The 13836-nt window shown below is 41.5% G+C and overlaps 2 protein-coding genes across 3 annotated transcripts in view; one reads left to right on the top strand and one right to left on the bottom strand.

The window, feature by feature from the left end:
* ITIH2 (inter-alpha-trypsin inhibitor heavy chain 2) overlaps positions 1 to 4629 on the top strand; it is a 37424-nt gene extending 32795 nt beyond the window's left edge. The window contains exons 18-21 of the mRNA XM_004281700.4: positions 244 to 442; positions 997 to 1169; positions 2407 to 2518; positions 4482 to 4629. Of these exons, the coding sequence (XP_004281748.1) occupies positions 244 to 442; positions 997 to 1169; positions 2407 to 2518; positions 4482 to 4629 (632 nt within the window). The remainder of the gene's footprint in view (positions 1 to 243; positions 443 to 996; positions 1170 to 2406; positions 2519 to 4481) is intronic.
* Positions 4630 to 11569: 6940 nt separating this feature from the next.
* The window catches only part of KIN (Kin17 DNA and RNA binding protein), a 37787-nt gene continuing 35520 nt past the window's right edge, over positions 11570 to 13836 (bottom strand). For both annotated transcript variants that reach the window (XM_033409104.2, XM_049705818.1), the window contains one exon: positions 11570 to 12486. In XM_033409104.2, the coding sequence (XP_033264995.1) occupies positions 12424 to 12486 (63 nt within the window). In that variant the 3' untranslated portion in view covers positions 11570 to 12423. The remainder of the gene's footprint in view (positions 12487 to 13836) is intronic.

Raw genomic sequence — 13836 nt, 5'->3', positions numbered from 1 at the left:
GAGTATGAACTAGCAGAACTTGTGATATGATTAATTTAAACCATAAGAAAATAGTTATAAAATGAGAATTATAGAGGAAAAAAATATTTTGTAAATCCTGAAGCTAAATAAAAAAATAATTTTCCCATTCTGTCAAGTTTTATAAATTTGAATTATGGTGCCCACATGTGCAAAAAAAAAAGAAAGAAAGAAAGAAAGAAAAAGAGTGCACAAGAGAGAAAAAAACATTTTTTTTCCTTGCAGGGATTTTGGTCAATGGACAGCTCATCGGTGCCAAGAAGCCCAAGAATGAAAAACTAAGCACCTATTTTGGGAAACTGGGATTTTATTTCCAACGTGAGGACATGAAAATAGAAATCAGCACCGAGACCATCTCCCTGAGCGGGGGCTCTCGAACATCTGTCTTGTCCTGGTCCGACACAGCCCACATCCTTAACCAGAGGCAAGTACAGTTACATCCGAATTAGGGCGTGTCCTTGACACGTGACTACATCAACAAATCCAGACATGCGTGACACAAACATAAAACTCAAAATCATCATTTTAAATGTGAAGAAGTCAAGGTTCAGAAAAAATTTTGTTACTTCCTGCCCTGCTCCTGGCAGTAGTCTATGTGTTTTGGTCACAGTGTGTCTCAGTGCTAGCCTGGCGCCTGGCATACAGTAAGCACTCAATAAGTACATGTTGGACGTGTGAATGAATCCATCAACTGAAATCCAGCCCAGTGTGTCAGAGTGCTCAGAAACACTATGATTCTGTCCTATGAGTAATATCTTCCCATTAGTACCTGTTCATTGTTGATATGGAAACGTATCCATTGACAGAATTTCAGCGCTGGGAGATAAATCAACGTTCTGTGGCCAAAATGTCGTAAAGCTCTTAAAAAACTGGGGGGTTGTACGGGGCAGAGTGAAGTCATATTAGGGGTGGGAGAGGAATGACATTCTAAAACGAGTCTGTTCCGGAATCGTTAACTCGTTTTTGACTTCCCACCAGGGTGCTTGTTTCGGTGAAGAAAGAGAAAACTGTGACTATCACCCTGGATAAAGAGATGTCCTTCTCTGTTTTACTTCATCGCGTTTGGAAGAAGCATCCGATCAATGTCGACTTTTTGGGGATCTACATCCCCCCCACAAACAAGTTTTCTCTTAACGTACACGGGTTGATAGGTAAAGTGTCCGTGGACCATCTGGCAGGTGTGGGACTGACCACACTAGGTCTTGAGCAACTTTGGCTCAAGGTTAGAACATTTGGTTAGAATGTGGGAAAGTGACAGGTATGGACTCAAGGGTTCAGGGAGGACCCACACCCTGGTCTTAATTTATGAAGGTGCCTGAGTGACACACAAAGAGGTCAGTGTCGTTGACAGAGTGTAACATTTACCGTTGCTCGCGGTTTCCATAGAAACATGAGACACATCTCACCATGCAGGGCCACGGGGAGGCCAGGTTTGGGTCAGGAAGCAGAAGCAGGAGCAAGAGATAGGTCCAGGCCAGAGCCTTTACTGGGGTTTCTGTGGCAAAGACAGGACAGAGCAGGGTAGTTTGGGGTTGGCTGGCTTAATAATTTCAGTGGGCACTGGGCTATAGGGTGGTCTTTCCTTGCCTGGCACCTGGCCCTGGAATGATTCCTTCTGGGGCTCCCAGGCCAGAGACAGGAGGCCCGGCTCTGGCCTGGTCCTTTGCAGATCCCCGCCCTGCTCCCGGCTCCTTTGCTCTCTTTCAGAATTGGCTTTCCCAGGGAGGGGCAGTCTCCCCCCAGCCAGACGGAGTTTTTAAGATGTCAAAACATCATAATATACAGAGAATAAGAAACAAGATTCCTACAACCCCACACAGCAGTGCAGGGCGACTCGTAATGCTATAGCTGGGACTATTTGCTGCTCCAGACAAAGTTTCCCAGGGCTGGGATTTCATCACATACTGGGCAAATTAAGAGAAGGGATGGATACACTGTACGTTTTATGCTGAAGATTTTTTTCTCACTGAAGAGAAGTGAACTGGTTTAGGAAGTCTGTGATAACAAGCAGGGCGTCCAGGTCAACCTTCCCTACTTTTTAAAGAACGGTGGTGATTTAAGCATACTGTATAGTGTCACAAACCAAACGTGTTTCTAGATTTGAGCTGTACTCTCAGGTGCTGACCTTTACCCCCACCATCAGAGTGTTTGATTTTACTCGGGGTCCAGTTGATCAGACTCATATGTCAAACGACATACGAGTGAGCAGCATGGATTTGCCCTCAGGAAGAACCCATCCCCATCTGCATCCTTCTCCTCTCAGTACATCTGTCTACCCCAGAAAGTCTAGATGGGGGAACCAAAATGCAGCTTGGATCACATGACCAGCCTGTCCTTTTGTCTTCCCTTGAGTTACATGTAAATAAATGTCTGGACTTTGTTTCATAGGCCAGTTCATGTATGAGCCAAAGATACATATCTTCAATGAGCGACCAGGAAAGGACCCTGAGAAGCCAGAGGCAAACATGGACGTGAAGGGACAAAAGCTGATTGTCACCAGGTATGTCTCGGATGCATATACTACGGGAACAAAAAGGGCTCCTGTTAGGATTGGACTCACGGCCAAATAGAAGAACAAGAAAAGCCATTTCAAGCTTTACCTGTGTCACACTAAACAATTCACCAGGAAGAGACACATACATGGCATTGGCGTAAGGACACTGCATGGAGTCCATCCGAAATGCAAAAAATGACCAGGTACATAAGTACGTACCATCAAATGCCAAGATTAATTAATCTACTCTTCTCACCTTCGTACATTAGAAGCCATACGGCCACAAGCTGGATAACTGAAAAAGCAGATCAAAGGAAGAAATCATAAAAACACCTACTCGCCTTAGTGCTAGCGAAAGAATGTGTAGATTTTTACTTAAGTCTAGAGCTTTCTTTTTGAGCACTTATCCACTGAATGCATGTTTGTGTTTGAATCTACTGAATACATCTTGGTGTAGCTTTTCTTACACAAACCGTATCCATATGCTTCATTTTGAAGTGAGAACATAGATACCTGTAAAGCATCCTGAGTTTAAACTTTTTATACGTCTTTTTCATTTTTCCCAGTCTTTTACAGTTGTCTCACCCAGGCCTAATCTGGTATCATATTAAAGAATTCGGGGCCTTTTTAGAGTTTTTACAAAGCAGCCAACTTTGCTCGATGAGAAATGACTCTTTCGGCACACGAATGTCATTGGCTTCCATGTACTTCATTAAACCATAAAATTACAACAATTAAGCCATAAAATTACAACAATCATTAAGCCATAAAATTACAACAGTAAAATAAAGTTACCACAGAAATAGATTTGTGAACTGCAACAATGGGCTCTTAGTACACTACTCAACTAGTATGGGTTTACCAGAGATCAGTGAGTTACCACTGGGCGTCAGTAAGCGTGTTTCATAGAAGCAACGCTGAGCACAGTTGATCACAGTAATAACAAGTTATCTGAGATTGGTAAACACATCTACTCTATGCTAATGACCAAAGGTAAAGGCTGGGCCCCATTTTCTTCTACTGCCAGCACCTCGTGACGCACAGCGGAAACTAACTCGACCCGTGGGCCACGCGCAAAGATATATGTTTTAAAGCTCATTAATGGCAATATACCGTATAACTTCTTTACCCTTAAAACGAAAACCATGAATGTCTCAGGAACAGCCGGCGTCGCTCCTAAGTAGAACAGTCACCCCTGCAGTCAAGCTGAGAGGCACCTCAGATTCACCCTGCAGGGAACCTGTGAGCTGGTGCTTCGTTTCCACCTTCTTTCCATTTGAACGTTATTTCCGCCCCACAGCCTCCCTGCAGTAGCCTCAGCTCCCCAGAGCACGATGGTTGGATCCTCTTCCAGCCTCACCAGATAAACACAAGACACCCAGGAAATTGTGAAGTTCAGATACTTGGGACATACTTCTGCTGAAACATGAGTGGTGTTTATCTGAAATTCTAATTTAACTGGCATCCTGCATTGTTATTTGCTAAATCTGGCAGCTTCTTCCTTGCTCTGGGCTAATTTGGAGACTATACCAGCCCTAGGCAACCTTAAGGACATAGCCCCCAGCCAGTTCCCACTGCCCCCTTGTCCCTTTCCCCGTGTCCAGAAAGAGGACTGCCTCTGACTACATGGGCCTCCCCTCCAAGGCAGCAGGGAAAAAATAAAAAAGGAAAGTTAATTTGCACTCTTTACCTTCCTGGAAAAGTCCATATTGGTCAATCTCTAGACAGGTTATTTGAATTTCTAAGGACACACTGCTTATTGTCTGTCTTTCTAAACCAAGCCCCTGACTCTGGTGCTTTGTATGACTTGGGGAAGACTTGGGGAACGGGGATGGGGCACAGGGGTGTTAGCAGATACGGTGCTAGAAGGGGGCAGAAAACAGAGAGGGAGAGTGTGTCTTCTTTCTAGATACACAAGCTGGCCACGCCCTGGTCTGTGTCCTAACCACGCCCACTGTTCTCCTTGCAGAGGCCTGCAGAAGGACTACCGGACAGACAGAGTGTTTGGGACCAACGTTCCCTGTTGGTTTGTGCATAACAGTGGGAAAGGCTTCATCGACGGACATTACAAGGACTACTTTGTGCCTCAGCTCTACAGCTTTCTCAAATGGCCTTGAAAAGTTTATAGTTGGGGAAATTCTATGTATAAATATACATTTTTTCCCTGCCACCTTTGTAGTCATTCTTGAGTTTGAATAATTAAAAACTAACCAGATATCATGGTGGTTTATAAAACCTGTTAACACACCTGAAGAAGATAAATACTTTGCAAAGAAGTTTTAGGATGTTGTTGGCGTTTTCAGATGGGAAGGTGTGTGTTAATCGAGGTCGTGCAGAGGAGGGCTGCATTGGTGAGTCAAGCTGCCGTCCAGACGGAGTCCTGGGTTTGGCATTTACTGTAAGGACTTCACTGTTTTTAGTGTCAGGTCCTCAACCTTGCAACTGAATACATTATTAGGTTGTCAGTTACATGGGAAATTCAATTATGAGGTTATTTGGTGAACTTGGAGTAAGAACAGGGGAAGTCACCTATCTTAATTGTTTTGTAGTTATATATATATGAATACAAAGCCCTGTCACCCTCTGTAGGGATAACCTTGCCAAGGTACCTAAGATACCCATGATGCTTTGCCAAAATTCCTTCCTTAGTGTTGGCCTCAGAGACCCTTTTTAGTCCAAGAAGCCTGTATTAGTCAGGATTCTCCTGAGAAAGAGAACTAGTAGGATAGCCATGTCATATATACACACATATATAAACATACACACATATACAGTTGGCCCTTGAACAATGTGGGGCTTAGGGCTGCCAAAATCCCACAGTTGAAAACCAACAAACTTTTATCTCTGTCTCAAAGACAAAGGAATTGATAGATGGCTCACCCAAGGGCAGGAAACAAACAGTATAGAACAGATCAGGACTCAAACCCTAGTTTTTTGTTTTTTTATAAATTTATTTTTTATTTATATTATTTATTTTTGGCAGTGTTGGGTCTTTGTTGCTGTGCATGGGCTTTCTCTAGTTGCGGCAAGCAGGGACTACTCTTTGTTGCGGTGCGTGGACTTCTCATTATGGTGGCTTCTCTTGTTGCAGAGCACAGGCTCTAGGCGCGTGGGCTTCAGCAGTTGTGGCACGTGGGCTCAGTAGTTGTGGCTCATAGGCCCTAGAGTGCAGGCTCAGTAATTGTGGTGTATGGGCTTAGTTGCTCCGTGGCATGTGGGATCTTCCCGGACCAGGGCTCAGACCCGTGTCCCCTGCATTGGCATGTGGATTCTTAACCACTGAACCACCAGGGAAGTCCTCAAATCCTAGTTTTTTGATTCCACATACTGTGATTTCTAATTAAACACAAACTTTTCTCCATACTTAGTTAATTTTAAAGATCTGTAAAATGAAACAACAGGTGCTATATTTGTTTTTTAAAAACCCACATACAGGGGTTTCCCTTGTGGCGCAGTGGTTGAGAGTCTGCCTGCTGATGCAGGGTACACGGGTTCGTGCCCCGGTCTGGGAAGATCCCACATACCGCGGAGCGGCTAGGCCCGTGAGCCATGGTCGCTGAGCCTGCGCGTCTGGAGCCTGTGTTCCGCAACAGGAGAGGCCACAACAGTGAGAGGCCCACGTACCGCAAAAAATAAAAATAAAAAAAATCCACATACAAGTGGTCCCATGCAGTTCAAACCCATGTTGTTCAGGGGTCAATGGTATATATATATATATATATATATAAAAGAAGAGATCTATTATAAGAAATTGCCTTACATGATTATGGAGGCTGGTGCAAGTCTGATCCATTATCAGCCTGTGCTTTCCTTTGTTTATAACTTTCCTTTAAATCTATTCTGAAAATGGATATATGTTCAAAGGCCAAAGTGATGAAATTGCACTTAAAAAAATTTTTTAAGGTACATACATTTTTATGAAGCTTTCTCTCCATAATTTGGTTAAAACCATTTTTCATTTTAGAAAGTAGACAAAACTACCTCTTTTTGGACATACCCAACCAATATTTGTGAAAGCGAGTGATCATGTTTTGACATAATTGCAAAATATTAAACGTGATTATTTCTCTAATTTCCAAGATAACCTCAGTGCTGAAGAGGTAAATAGCACTGCCTTTTAGTTTCATTCCTCTATAAAAATTGGTCACCTATGGCACCTATGATTTTTTAAAAAATCTATTACATCTTTTCTATCCCTATTTCAAAAATACTAATCTTAAAATGCTAATATTCAACACAAACTTCAAAAGTGGGTTCTTATACTGGTTACTTTGTAAAAAATTTTGACCTTAAAACAGCTACCTTTAGCTATATAAGGTTAGATCTATTCCTAGTATTTTACATGTGCTCAGTAGTTTTAAAAATAATGATGAGAATCCTGGGGTGTAAATTTACATGCAGAGTACTGAGCAACATAGTCCTAGCAAAAGAAACTAGATTTAAAATCAAACCCATGTTATTCAAATTATCAAAACTTTTATTAATAGCTGTTTTAAAATTCATTTCCTGTAAAAAATAACCTTATTAATACTGTTCACATGTGTCCCTCTTGAGACCAGAAAATTGCCTTCTCTATATAATTAATTTTGAATTATAAGGGAATAATCAATTTTGAATTTCAAATGAAGAAACCAAATTAATGGGAATCATTGGAAAAGAAGGAACTATTCCACTGTCTGCCTCTTGGTTAGTTCTGAAAGTATTATGCTGTCAGTGATGAGAAAAAACAAGTTGACAATTATCTATGCTTATTCGTTGAACACCTTGGAACCCATTGGTAATTGATCAATATTTAATTTTGTATAAAGTTGGGGTATTACAGGGCTGGTATTTGTCAAATATATTCCTCTTTAGGACAAAAGTAGCCTATCTTCAAAGCTCTCTGTAAGTATGAATCTAAACAGTTCCCATTAAACCAATTAGATATGTATGTCTTATTGTCAGAACTGTCAGGAAAATAAGAGCCTTTGTTTGAGAAACAAGACTGCGTTCAGGTCATACTTCTGTCATAAGTTTGTTTGTTTGTGTTTTTAAATATCTGAAAATTAAACAAGGCTTCTTAGAGTTGGAAAATTGGCAATCCAAAGAAATAAGTAAAAAAAAAAGGGAATTACAGAGTGTCTCTATGTGTAGTAAAAATGAACTATGAATCAGTAGTTATTTTAGTACCTAATGGTATGAGGTCTTATGCAAGTCATTCTACTTGCTTTAAAGGATCACTTAATACCATAAGGAGGAACATCTTCTCTTCAGACTTATCCCAATCGAAAGAGCTGTAAGTGACTCCAAAGACCCAGTAGGATGAAAGTAGAAATTACCTGGCTGCCTAGATACATAAAAATGCTTATATGCTGTAATAATTTAGTAGTCTTATTCCTTTCTTAACACTTTTTCAGGGAATTCCCTGGCAGTCCAGTGGTTAGGGCTCAGCAGCCGTGGTCCGGGTTCAAACCCTGGTCAGGAAAGTAAGATCCCGCAAGCGGCAAGCATGAGGCATGGCCAAAAAAACCAAACAAACAAACGAAACAAAACGGAACACTTTTTCACACTGGCAAAGTCTACATGGGTGACGTTTTCTGAAATATCCATGTGAGAGAAAGAAAAGCCAAGGACGCTTCCTTTTGATGGTATAGTGATTCAATCACCCAGTTAACGTTTCTGGGGTCACTTCAGTCTACCTAATGACGAACTTACAACGAAGGCTGGGCCATATTCTAATCCTGTGATCCCATTTCACCAGAGTAGGAACTGAGGTATGTACAGTTCCTACCTACATCACGGGTAACAGTAATGGTCTCTCACTGCGGTATGTCAAAGTCAGGGCGGGTTTTTTTTTTCTGGCTGCACCAGGTCTTAGTTGCGGCATGTGGGATCTAATTCCCTGACCGGGGATGGAACCCAGGCCCCCTGCATTGGGAGCGCAGAGACTTAACCACTGGACAGCCAGGGAAGTCCCAGGGCGGGTTTTTAATTAGCTACTCCAAATTAGCTAATTTCTCTTTATCGGCCAATCATTTCATTTGAATATCAATTCACTAAACATTGTCAATTCCTACACGACACCCATCTTGGGCCTACACCTGCTTCTCACCCTTTTATCTCCAGCACCTCCTGCGATCATTTACTTAGCGGAGGCGCTTTAGTAAATGTTTGTTGAATAAATTCACTCAAACGTGTCAGCAAAAACTGATAGGCAGTTAGAAGTACACAAGGGTAAAAAGAGCAAATAAGGCAATGGGATCTGACGGCATTCCTAATGAAGAAAACTCAAGGAATTTGGTTTCCTAAGATATCAATGCCAATAATTTGATATGACCTCAAGCAAGCTGGTGAAAAAGAACAGCTTTCCAAAAACTGAGAAGCCACAGACAGACAGAAAATATTTACAAAAGATATTATCTAAGACGATCATCCAAAATATACAAAGAACTCTTAAAACTCAACAGTAAGGAAGTGAATGACCCAATTTAAAAATGGCAAAAGACTTGAATAGACACGATATACAGATGGCAAATAAACATATGGAAAGATGCTCAACATCATATGTCATTAGGGATTGCAAATTAAGACAATGAGATACTACTACACACCTATTAGAATGCCAAAATCAAGACAACACTAAATGCTGGCAAGGAGGGGGAGCAACAGGAACTCTCATTCATTGCTTGCAGGACTACAGAACAGAACAGCCACTTCGGAAGTCAATCTTACCATTCAATCCAGGAACCACACTCCTTGGTATTTCCCCAAATGAGTTGAAAACTTATGCCTGCACAAAAATCTACACACGTAGGTTTATAGCAGCTTCATTCATACTTGACAAAACTTGGAAGCAACAAAGATGTCCCTCAGTAGGTGAATGGATTAATACACTGTGGTATATACAGATAAGGTGGTATTACTCAGCACTTAAAAAAAAAAGAGCCATGAAGCCATGAGAAGACGTGTGGAGGAAACAAATGTAAAAGAAGTAAAAGAATTACTTTTACTTTTTACCCAGTAAAAGAAGCCAGTCTGAAAAGGCTACACACTGTATGAGTCCAACTACCAGACATTCTGGGGAAGGCAAAACTATGTAGACAGTAAAAAGATCACTGGTTGATGGAGGCAGGCAGGGGAGGGGGGGTGAGCAGGTGGATGTTTAGACTGAGGAACCTATTTTGCACGATACCATAATGGTGAGTGTATTTCATTATAAATTAGTCCAAGCCCATAGAATGTACAATTCCAGGAGTGAACCCTGACGTCAGCTACGGATGCTTGGTGAGGATGACGTGTCCATGCAGGGTCATCAGTTATAACAGATGCACCATGTGGTGGGGGTGCTGATGGTAGGGAGGCTGTGGCTCGGAGGGCAGGGGGCACATGGGAAATCTCTACACGTTCTGCTTAATTTTGCTGTGAACTTAAAATTGCTCTAAAAAATAAAGTCTATTTTTTTTTTTAAAAAAAGAATAGCTTACGATGCTTTAAAAAGAAAAAAAACAAGTCAGGGAATTCCCTGGTGGTCCTTTGGTTAGGACTCTGTGCTTCTACTGCAGGGGGCCCGGGTTCAATCCCTGGTCGGGGAACTACGATCCTGCAAGCCATGTGGCTCGGCCAAAAAAATAAAGAAAGAAAAGAAAATAGAGAAAAAAGTCTACATAAGACTTGATTTTAGGTGTCTGCAGTCACTCTGCTTAACGTAACCATATTGGCCTCTAAAAACTTACAGGAAAAAAGGTTCTATAGTCTAGCATCATATTTTTGTGCTTCAGACTTTTTTCAATTAAGTTGACCTTCAATAATGCTACTTTATTTTATCCTGCGACAATTTCAGGAAGATGCTGGAGAAAAGAATTAAACGTGGGCAGTAGGGATGAAACATGGTTTTCTAAGAAGAAAACCACTGAGTTGATTCCAAACTTACAGATTTGGGGGAGGCCTATGAAATTTGTCATGTTTTATTTATCCACTATAATCAGGGAGAACCATTCCCCTTATGGAAATTCCTCAGGTCACAAACACTCGCCCCCATTTACTGATACTATGCTCACTTCCGTTTATCAAACACCTACTAAGTGCTGGGCTTTACGTCTGACACTCCATATGCATTTTCTGTAGTTCTCACAACAACCCTGCCGGGACACACTATTTTTGACAATTTATACATTAAAAGCATTGAAACTCGAGAACATTAACTTTCCTGAGATGACTTAGCTAGTGAATAGAACAGCCAAAATTCAACCTAAAGTCTGCCCAACTCCAAAACCCAGCTCCTTTCCCCAGTACGATGCTGTCCAGCTATTTCGGAAACGCTTTAATTCATCCCATAACATTTTCTGTAAAGCTACTAACATCATCCTATTACTATTTCTTTCGCTGCCTCCTCTGTCTCTGTTCACCAGCAAATATTCTCCCACCTTCTGATAATAGATTTCCCCTAAGGGCGGGGTTCCAGAGGGATGGCCCATGGGTTGGAATACAATCCAAGTCTGGCCAGTCGGTAGTATTCCAATCCTTTTACTTGGAATGATCTGTCCCGGTGTGGATCCATAAGACTCAATCCCAGGTTTTTTGCTGGAACTGTGACAGAAGGGTAAGATGTAAACCTGGAGGCTGGAGATGCTGGCAGTCATCTTGCTGTTTTGAAAAGTACCTTGAATGAACCCAACACAGAAGCCAGAGATGACAGGGGCCCAGCCCTGAATCTGGACTGCTTGCACCCTGAATCTCACTTGAATCGAGGGTCTGCTCCTTCGCAGTTATATGAACTATAAACTTCCTTTTTTTTTTTTCCCATAAGCAACTGTGAGGTGGGTTTCCTGTCTTTTGTATCCCTTCATAATATGCTGCCCTACTTATTTAAAAATGGACAGCTCACCATTGCTGGTGGGATTGTAAAATGGTGTAGCCACTTTGGAACACGGCCTGGCAGCTCTTCAAATGTTAAACATGGTATAACATGAGTGAGTTACAGTATGACTGACTCCAATCCTAGGATCTGAAAACGTACGTTCACACAAAATCTTGTACACGAATGTTCACAGTAGCATTATTCATAATTGCCTCAAAGCGGAAACAACCCAAATCCAGCAACTGATGAATAGTTTTTTAAAAATGCGGTATACCCATATGATGGATAATTGTTCAATGAAAAGGAATGAGATAGTGATCCGTGCTACAACGTGGATAACCCTTGAAAACATTATGCTGTGTGAAAGCAGCTGGTCATAAAAGACCGCATACCGTATGATTCCATTTATATGAAATGTCCAAAACAGGCAAATACACAGAGATGGAAAGTAGATTAGTAGTTGCCAGGGGCTGGGGAGAGAGGGGAGGTTAGGAGTGACTATGGATACAGGGTTACTTTCGGGGGTGATGAAAATGTTTCCAATTAGATAGTGGTGGTGCTTGCACAACTTTGTAAATATTCTAAATACCACTGAAATGTCCACTTTAAATGGGTGAAATTGTATGGTGTGTGTGAATTATATCTCAATAAAGCTGCTATTCTATTTATAGTTTGACTCTTTAAAATGTAACTATATTTACAGTTCAACTTTACTACTTTACTGATGAAAATAGAAATTTAGAGTATATGAAGGATTTCCTCTAACTATATGATTCTAAATTGTCCTATATAAAACACTTTACAATAATGTTCTTTTAATGAAGATAAAAAATCATCAAGGAAATATTACAAAGGAAATAAAAATAACAAAGACAAAATTACATAATTTTGATACTTCATGAGACATAACTAGATTTTTCTGTAAGTTTAGCTAAACAACTATACAGTAATATTTAAATAAATCCATTTGTTTTATACAAAAGAAACACCCTAACACAGTAGAGTCTTGTAATGCCTTTGTGAACACCAATTTGATGCTTTAAGATTTTAATGTGCTGTTAACAAGTTATCAAACTCAGGCAAGTTTAGAAATGTCTTCGTATTGAATTCCTTCAACTCTGCGTCCTTTTAAAGGGCCCTACAAATTAAAATAATTGAAGAAGAGGTTAAGAACACACATGTACTTATAAGACAAGAAAAGGACACACACTTCTGGATCCAAATTTGCCTTTTTCACATCCCTAAGATACCACTAAGGTACCTAACAGCTCTACACATCTGTGAATTTTACAAGTATTCTAAAGCATTCTACGGCAACCTCATCAAGAACTGGCCGTATTTTCTTCAGTGCTATGTGGCATGTGTTACCTCTAGACCCTGTGGCAGAGACTGGCTAGCTGGTCAGTATCTCCTCTGCTTCCTGGAGCAAGTCACACTTCCTGGCTCCTCCTGTGGTCAGGTATGCCATGAGATGGAGCTCTGGCCCAAGGAAGGGAACAGAAGTGACGCGGGCCACTTCCAGGCCCAGGCCATGCTCCCCTCCACAGGCAGCCCGTCACGCTCCCCGCGGCCTGCCTGAAGCACACAGACACGGCAGCTGTCAAAACCCCGGTTGAAGGTGGTAGAGCCACAAGTTAGAAGGACCCTGGGCTCACAAATCACCCCTAAGAAAAGAGCCATTCCCGGATTCAGAAGACCTGTTCTGGACTTCAGAATGAGAAGTTCATGTCTATCATGTTTGTGCCATTATCAGTTGGGTTTTTTTTTTTAAATAACAAATATTATTTTAAGCAATACAAATCCTCATACTCAAAGATATTTGTCTAGTTTAGCTGTGACAGGCTGGTCTTATTACAGAAAATGAGACCAACCTGAAATATATTTTCTTGTTCCCTTCATATCCAACAAAAAGGGAAAGGGGAAAGAAAACTGGATTAATGAAAGATGATACCTGTCATAAAAGCTGATACAGCCTGGGAACACAGAGGCTAAGAATATGGGCTCTGGACCCAGACTGCCCAAGTTCAAACCCCACCCTCAGCAGGTGACATAACCCCTCAGTGCCCCATTATCCCCTAGTGGGGAACAGTAACAGTACCCTACATTACTGGCTTGTTGAGAAATATAAATGAGTTAGCACATATAAAGTGCTCAGAATAACATCTGGAACATAATATGCATATGAGCTCAATAATTCCTTTTTTTTTTTTGCGGTACACGGGCCTCTCACTGTTGTGGCCTCTCCCGTTGCGGAGCACAGGCTCCGGACGTGCAGGCTCAGCGGCCATGGCTCACGGGCCCAGCCGCTCTGCAGCATGTGGGATCTTCCTGGACCGGGGCACAAACCCGTGTCCCCTGCATCGGCAGGCGGGCTCTCAACCACTGCGCCACCAGGGAAGCCCAAGCTCAATAATTCTTAACTCTTATTATTAAATCTTTCAGTTAAAATTTAAAAGTTGGTCCTCTCTGTTGCAAAATATAAAATGAT

The sequence above is a fragment of the Orcinus orca genome, chromosome 2, assembly GCF_937001465.1.
Source record: "Orcinus orca chromosome 2, mOrcOrc1.1, whole genome shotgun sequence".
NCBI classification, from domain to species: Eukaryota; Metazoa; Chordata; class Mammalia; order Artiodactyla; family Delphinidae; genus Orcinus; species Orcinus orca.
Note: the sequence above shows the minus strand (reverse complement) of the source record. Positions and strands in the feature narration are given on the sequence as shown.